Source organism: Kryptolebias marmoratus, linkage group LG18, assembly GCF_001649575.2.
Source record: "Kryptolebias marmoratus isolate JLee-2015 linkage group LG18, ASM164957v2, whole genome shotgun sequence".
Taxonomy (NCBI): Eukaryota; Metazoa; Chordata; class Actinopteri; order Cyprinodontiformes; family Rivulidae; genus Kryptolebias; species Kryptolebias marmoratus.
This window is the reverse complement of record NC_051447.1, coordinates 18,605,569-18,613,773: the sequence shown is the minus strand read 5'-3', so window position 1 is coordinate 18,613,773 and position 8,205 is coordinate 18,605,569. Positions and strand designations below refer to the sequence as shown.

General features: G+C 48.2%; 2 protein-coding genes across 2 annotated transcripts in view; both read left to right on the top strand.

The window, feature by feature from the left end:
* etv6 (ETS variant transcription factor 6) overlaps nt 1-1,937 on the top strand; it is a 24,897-nt gene extending 22,960 nt beyond the window's left edge. Inside the window, exons 6-9 of the mRNA XM_037981195.1 lie at nt 1-458; nt 544-686; nt 1,378-1,478; nt 1,551-1,937. The exon at nt 1-458 is cut by the window's left edge and continues 15 nt beyond it. Coding sequence (XP_037837123.1) covers nt 1-458; nt 544-686; nt 1,378-1,478; nt 1,551-1,653 — 805 coding nt within the window. The 3' untranslated portion in view covers nt 1,654-1,937. The remainder of the gene's footprint in view (nt 459-543; nt 687-1,377; nt 1,479-1,550) is intronic.
* A 1,996-nt stretch (nt 1,938-3,933) lies between these two features.
* LOC108248567 (chemokine-like protein TAFA-2) overlaps nt 3,934-8,205 on the top strand; it is an 81,990-nt gene continuing 77,718 nt past the window's right edge. The window contains exon 1 of the mRNA XM_017437419.3: nt 3,934-4,285. The gene's annotated coding sequence lies outside the window, so the exon portion shown is untranslated. The remainder of the gene's footprint in view (nt 4,286-8,205) is intronic.

Genomic DNA, 8,205 nt, shown 5'->3' with positions numbered 1-8,205 from the left:
CCCCCGATCCGCCGGCGAGGACCCCCTCCAGAGCTTCTCCCAGCTCCCCGACAGCAACCACCACCTGCCGGAGGAAATGTACCCCCTGTCCGTGTCCCCGGCGCCCCACAACGGGCGCTGCGTCACCCCCCGAGAGGCCCCCTGCCCGGGCAGCCCGGGGCTCCAGGAGGCAGGCCCTCCTCGCGTCATCCAGCTCATGCCCAGCGCCATCATGAACCCTTTGCTCCTCAGCCCGAGCCGGAGCGGTGGGGCTGCCGGCATGGACTTCCGGCACAGCCGCGGCGGACCCCCGTCTCAGGTGACGATGGAGAACGGGCGCGAGGGGAAGGTCCACCTCCACCACCAGCTGGCCCACCAGCAGCAGCTCCTGCAGCAGCAGGAGGAGCTCTACAGGAACCACGTCATCATGCCCGTTTCTCCCCCAGAGGAGCAGCAGATGCCCATCGGGCGGATAGCAGGTACGCACGGCTCCGGGAAGCGTTTGGCTTTTTGTTGTTTCTGAACTCGCGCCGCTCAGTTGTTCTCTCCGCTGGCTCGTGGCAGACTGCAGGCTGCTGTGGGACTACGTCTACCAGCTCCTGTCAGACAGCAGGTACGAGAACTACATCCGCTGGGAGGACCCGGAGAGCAAAGTCTTCCGCATCATGGACCCCAACGGCCTGGCCAGGCTGTGGGGCAACCACAAGGTAAACAAAAACAAACAAAAACAACACATTCTGGTGCGTTCTGCGTTCTATCAGAGCCAGGTTTCTGTAAAAATAAGAGCACAGGACCTTATTGTCAGCTGACCTTTCAAAAATCAGTGAACTACAGGTTGATTGGTCTGAATCTCAGGATAGCAGATTTATAAACAACTTCTTTTTGTTTTTGGCCGATTAAAAACAACAGTTTAACACGTGTGCACAGTCCAATCTGCTAGATTTAAAAACAAAACGGCGATTGGGAAAATGCACACCGATGCTTAGGACAGGATTCCTGTTTATCCGAATGCTCCGCCCCTTTTTGGATAAAAACAACCCCTAAAATGTTTGCAAAGAAAACTGCTTCAAAGCTTTTAGTTCTTGCTTCCTTGATAAGAATTTGGGCTGTAATTAACGCTGCTTTCTTAGTAAACGCTTTAGGAGCAGAGAGGGGACACTTTCACCCAAAAAAGGGCGGAGCTTTGAGCAGAAGATAAGTACTCTGGTGTGTGTCTCCACTTTAAGGCAACACTGTTTGGTCCACTGATGTGTTTACTTTATAATCAACAAAATTATTCAGACTTAGTGTGAATCAACCAGGAGTTTTAACAATAAAATGAAGACTTTGGAAGACAAATGTGTTGCTCTTCTGTTATTCGTTGATGTGACCAAAGGTTTTGCTCTTCGCCCCCCACAGAACAGAACCAACATGACGTACGAGAAGATGTCGCGAGCACTGAGACACTACTACAAACTGAACATTATCAGGAAAGAGCCCGGACAAAGACTTCTGTTCAGGTTCGTGTTTCTGACACCGGCACCGGCTTCCAACCGGAGACCAAACTTAGTCAAACCGTGCTTTTCTCGTAGGTTCATGAAAACCCCCGATGAGATCATGAACGGGCAGACGGAGCGGCTGGAACACCTGGAGTCCGACACAGACGAACAAATCTACATCAAAGAGGAATGCTGAGGAGCTCCAGGGGGGGAAACGAATCCACGGATGACTTTACTTCCACCAACAGCCACTGATGCCTTTCAGAAGCAGCTTGAATAATCGAATCCAGAACGCCTGGACATTCGCTCAGATCAGCCCCAACAGGGAGGAAATGGACTCTGATCTGTCTTAACATTGCCTTAGGGTGATATTCTCCTGACTTAGGATAAAAAGTTGAAAAAAAAAAAGCTTTGATTTGTCTGACGAACACGAGAGAAAAGACTTTCTAATTCTGTTCTGCAGAAGCCAATCACTTTATGCTCCTCTGATTCCTCTGGTTTTTTGTCTCACATGCATTAGATGTTGGATTGATGCTGTTTGTAAAAAGAAACCTGGGTGTGTGTGTGTGTGTGTGACAGGACTGTTTTCACCGTGAAATAAACACTTTTGATCAAACGTTTTTCGTGTTTACTGCTCGTCAGATTCAGGAGTTCTGAGAGTTTTGCATCTTTAGTTTAAACATTTTAAAGATGGAGCCACTTGTGTCCAAAGATCTTTAGATCAAACCAGAGATTCTCAGTTGAACTGAGGTCTGGGCTTTACCTGGACCATCCAGGACCTTTACCTGAACCATCCAGGACCTTTACCTGGACCATCCAGGACCTTTACCTGGACCATCCAGGACCTTTAACTGGACCATCCAGGACCTTTACCTGGACCATCCAGGACCTTTAAAGGGGACCATCCAGGACCTTTAGCTGGACCATCCAGGACCTTTAAAGGGGACCATCCAGGACCTTTAACTGGACCATCCAGGAACTTTAACTGGACCATCCAGGACCTTTAACTGGACCATCCAGGACCTTTAAAGGGGACCATCCAGGAACTTTGAAGGGGACCATTCAGGACCTTTAACTGGACCATTCAGGACCTTTAGCTGGACCATCCAGGACCTTTAACTGGACCATCCAGGACCTTTAACTGGACCATCCAGGAACTTTAAAGGGGACCATCCAGGACCTTTAACTGGACCATCCAGGACCTTTAACTGGACCATCCAGGACCTTTAACAGGTCCCTGGAGGGTCACTTCAGCCGTGAGTTTAGGGTCTTTGTCCTGCTGGGAAGTGGACCTCTGTCTTGAAGACTCCAACAAGTTCAAATAATTTCTTTTTATCTTCCCTTTACCTTTGACCAGTTTCCCAACCTCCTGGAAGCATGATGCTGCCACCACCGTGCTTTACTGCAAAGATGGTGTTCTGTTTGCAGCTTGATGACCAGAATGTTAAATTTTAGTCTCCTCTGGCCACTGAATCTTCTTTCTGCATGTTTGAGGAGTCTCTAATATGTCTTATTTTGTTTCTTCACTGGATGTCTTTTTTTCCTGCCCACTCTTCTGTGAAGTCCACAGATCCTCCCATCATGGTGACCTTTGACCTCTTGGTTCTTTACTCGCTCTGAGTTTCGGTGGCAGATCCTCTCCTGACCACTCCATTTTTTTAAATGATGGAATTCCATGGGATATTTTTTTATAACCTGTTCTCCACAGCTTTGCCTCTGACCTGCGTGGCTTGTCCCTTGGTCTTCATGATGTCAGGCGCTGGTTCTGTCAGGACAGGTAGATAAATGCCGAGGCCATCTGACGGCTGGGTTACGGTTGTCAGTTTCAAAGCAAGGGGGGGGGGGGGCATATTTATGCACTTTACAGTTTCCTCTTCTTGGAATGATTTAAAATAAGTTTCTGTTTATCTCCAGCCCAACACTAACACACTTTACTCAAATAATCTGAGCCAGACCACAAATCTCCACCCCTCAAACAGCTCCACTATGGACTTCCTGTCACTTCAGCCATCTTTGCAGGTAAACACACCTGTGGTTGTTCCAAACTTGGCCTGAAAATGTTTTATTTCAGGACACATCAACCCTCCCATGATGGTTTTTAAGCTCAGAGCAGAAAGAACAACTTTTGCAGCCCACTGGAAGATATTTACTGGGTGTAATACACCGATCATCCTCATGATGGCAGCAGAGGACAACTTTTAATCATGTTTATTTTCTGCAGTTTATTTAAACCTCATTTCTTTAAAAAGCATCTTATTAAGACTTTAGCTTCTGGTATCATTTAAGAACTTATTATTGATTCTAACTGATCAAATTAATTTAATTAATGATGTTGATTATTGATTATTTTAGTGTCTAATCTGAGCCAGAAGCAGCAGAAAGGTGAGCTCTGAGCAGTAGTCGGATTACAGTCACGGTAATCAGATTACCGCCCTGCGCTCTGGAGTCTCCATAAAGTTGGAGCGCGCGCGCGGAGACGCAGCCTGAACTGATCGATCCGGTGACGTCACGCATCGGTTACGGTGACGCCGCGTTTTATTTATTTATTTATTTTCCGGGCGCGTGGACCCACCTGCTGGGTGGCGATCCCGCACAGGAGGCGGAGGGAGGACGGCGCAGCGCGAGGACATGAGGCTGCTTTAGGAGGAGCAGTCGGTTCGGTTTTCCACCCGGAGGAGGACATAAAAAAAAAAAAAAACCCAGAGAAGGACCCGATCCTGGTTTTTTAGCCCGGACCCAGATGTCTCCACGGGAGGGACGCGCAGCTGGATTGTAGCAGATGGTTTAAACGGGCGCGAAGGTGCGGGACGGGAGTGGGACAATTACAGGTAAGAGCCCACTTCATTCTGCATTCTCTGAGGTTAGACAGGAGTTTCAAACAGCTGGAAGCTCGTCTCTTTTCAGACCACACAGGATCTACAGACTGAGACGTTATGCTCAAGAAAAAACCCACAAAGATCACCGGAATAACTTCAAACTAACAAACCAAATAATAAAAAAAAAAAGAAAATAATGACTAAAAATCAGCTGATGGAAATCAGTCAGATTTTAAATTTTGGTTCAACAGATTTATTTTCAACTAATGAAACTGACAAAAACCCACAGGGACGTGTTAAACTAAGGTGTGTCTTCAGTCCTGTAATCAGGGGGGCAGGTAGTCACAGGGCTGTTTGGGATCATGGTGTGTACTACACTGAACATGGAGGACACACAGCTGAGGACAGAGAAAGAAACTGAGCAGCAGGTTGAAGGTAAAGACTAGAAGACCGTCTCCAAGCAGCCGGATGTCCCTGAGACTACAGAAGGTTAAGGTCCACAGGACCGGAGACAACCTGCCTGGACGTGTCCACAAGAGGACAACTGAAGACAAACTGAAGAGACGGATCATATGAACGATAACCAAAGAGATCAGAGGTGAAGTCCAAGGTCAAAGGTCATCAGTGGCTGTTTGAGACAAAGTGGACTTCATGGAGGACGACCGAGGAGGACACCAGATCATAAAAGAACTGGACTAGCTTCTGGGAGAATGTCCTTTGGACAGATGTGTCCCATCAGCTCTGTCTTCACAGAACTGAAAATGAAACCTACAAAGAAAAGAACCTGCAGGGGGACATGGAGGAGGCTCGGTTCTGTTCTGGTCCTGAATCTGTTCAGGGTCCGATGAAACCTGGAGACCATCAAGGCCTCCTGGAGCCAGATGTGCTGCTCAGAGTCAGAAAGCTCGGTCTCAGTCTCAGGATAATGAGCCAAAACCACCAAGAACGGGTCAGAACCAAACATTGGACCGTTCTGAAGAGGCCTTCTGAGCCCTGATCTAAATCCTGCTGAACATCTGGAGGAGGAAGCCTTCAGACCTGAGACAGCTGGAGCAGTTTGCTGACGAGGACATACCTGAGGACACCTGAGGACAGGTGCAGGAACCACCGGATTGACTCAAAGGTTGGACATTTAGTTATCATCCTTTGGTCTGGGTCAGTTTTATTAGTTGATTTATTGATAAATTCTGAAGCAACAACTGATTTTAATTCGTTGATTTTTAGTATTTTAAGTTATTTCAGAACATTGGGAGTTTTAAACCGTTTAGATTTAAGACTCCACACGTTCTGCTTTGTGTAGATCTGTTTCTACAGACTTTATTTTTTTTTATTGCTGCTCCTGAATGGAGCTCCGCTTCGGTTTGCTTTCCATCAGTGGACAAACGTGAGTTTTATTCAGCCAGAGGCGACAGGAGGAGTCTGCTGTGGTCAGAAACCTTTAAGAAGAAGTTTATTATCCAGAAATAACAGGGCTGGTTTTATATCTAAACTGGTCGAAACAGAAAAGCGTCCGGTCATGTTCCAGAGCACATCTGGAAGCTTCGATTCAACATCGTGTGAAAAATAAAAGCCAGGCACTCGTTTTCAGAAGCTCCATAAAAGTCCCTGTGATGAGAAAATTCAAATCAGGCTCAAGCAATTTGGAGCGTTTTCCGCTTCAGAATTCAGGCCTAAATGTTTGTAAACCTAATTAAAAGTCCAATTAGTGTTCTCAGCTTGTTTCCAGCTGCACCCCTGCCGAGCTCGGGACTAAAAGGCCTAATTAGAAAACGTGAAAAGGAGCCGCTCACTTTCGCCGTCTGCTCCACTGAGTTTTATTCAACCAGCTTTTATTTTCAGTCTGTGGCAGGAAAGAATTCCCGTTTAAGGTGAGATGATACAAGGAAAAGCTAATATTCTTATGATTTAAACCCAGGAGTCATCTCTGATTATCTGGTCGTGACTCGGGGACACAGTGCTCAGTGGGGCGACTTCAGGCGGTATAAAAGTACCCGGTGGTGTACATTTACTCCGTAGCGTCATCTCATGACCTTGCAGCAGCCGGCCGCCTCCATCAGGAAGGAACCGGCCCAAAAAGCGGAAGAAACGGATTTTATCAAACGGCAGCCGAGGAGCCCGACGTCGGGCTGGAGTCCTGCTGCGAAAACAGCAGGAACGACCGTCCTAACTGCTGGGGACGTTCTGGGACTAACGGAGCCAATTGTGGACATGCAGTGGGCTTCAAAAGTATTCACCCCCTTGTTTTGTTGCCGTCAAACCTGGAATTTCAATGGATTTCCAGTTTGATTGTAAGTGACGGACTTCAGCAAATAAAAGTTGATATTATTGGGAATTAGCCTCAAAGCTTTTAGTCCTTCGCTGGTTGAAGCTCCTGACATCTGGAATTTATTTACAAATAAATAAACATCAACAAATGAAGGAATGAGTTATGAATGACATGATTCATCGGTTTAAAGCGCTCTTTCGATCGAAGTAGAGCTCCTTGGCTGGACTGAGGTCTGGGCTTCAACCAGACCAGTCCAGGACCTCCAACTGGTTCTGGACTCAGGTTTGGTCTCCGCCTGATTGGTGTTTTTCCGGCCTCTCGTGAAGCTCAGCTCTGTGCAGCTTCTCGTGGTCCCGTGAGCAGATCCTCCACCAGGGTTCTCTTTGGGCTCCTGGTTGTTTCTCTGATCACTCCTCACCTGGTCCACCTGATCTGCGGGTCTCCAGAACCTTGTTTCTGACCTGTGTGGAGACCTTTTCGTCCTCCAGGAGGCGCCACGAAGCCGGCTCTCAGTCTCGTGACAAAAAACGCACTGTTTTGTTCTCGTAGCTTCGGGCGCCGCTTCTCGACACAAGGCCCGGGCCGAACCGTTTCTCACAGGGGTTTGCTCCAAGCCGGTGGGATGAAACCCGTCTTAACGCCGCAGGAGGAGGGAGGAGCTTCCCAGGAGTTCTGATCCGAGCGTCTCGTGGACGATGAACGGCGTGTGACCGCGAACCGACTTCCTGACGTCTTATGGAGCATGACTAACCTAAACCATGTAAGCTGCAGGCGGCTTCATAAAAATACCACCAAGGGGGTGAATACTTTCCATCCCTCTGTAGCTGGAGTCATCATCATCATCATCATCATCATCATCAGCTGTGCTTGGGTGAATTTCTGGTTTGGGTTCATCCGGCCAGGATCAGACTAACCCTCTCCAACTGGTGCCGTCTGTCTGGCCAACTCTGCGGATCAGCCAGTAGTTTTTTTTTGTTTTTTTTGTCGTCGTCGTTGTTGTTTTTTCTGGCGGTTCCATGACCTCCTCCTGGCGCCGCCTCGCCATCGCTCCAAAGCTCTGACACGGAGGCTTCACGGCCCGCTGCCCCTCGCCGACCGGGGCGACTTGGCGCCAGCCGGGAACAGCTGCGACACGAAGCCCACGAGCAGCAGGGGGTCTTAGAATCAGTCTTTTTTAAAAAAAAAACTTTCTATTTTTGAGGGGGGTTCAGGAAATATTTGACACATTTTTAACGTGGAGTCTTTGTCGAAAAGCAACGTGTTTCTGCACGAAAAAAAACAAAAGTAAATAATAAAATTAATGATGGTTAAAAGCTGTTAATCCAGTAGGTTTAACGTGACAGATCCCACAGCCGGAGCTTTTCATTCGGCTGATAAAAAAAAAAAGGCTTTAAGAAAGATGGACTTTTTTATATATGAAAAGTGTGAGGAGTTCCTGGCTTCAGGAGGTCAGTGACTCGTTCGGGGATTCGGTCGGGGACTCGGTCGGGGGCTCGTTTGGGGACTCGGTCGGGGATTCAGTCAGGGATTCGGTCGGGATCTTGGTCGGGGGCTCGGTCGGGGACTCTAATGGGGATTCAGTCAGGGATTCGGTTGGGGACTCGGTCGGGGACTCGGTCGGGGATTCGGTCGGGGACTCGGTCGGGGACTCGGTCGGGGACTCGGT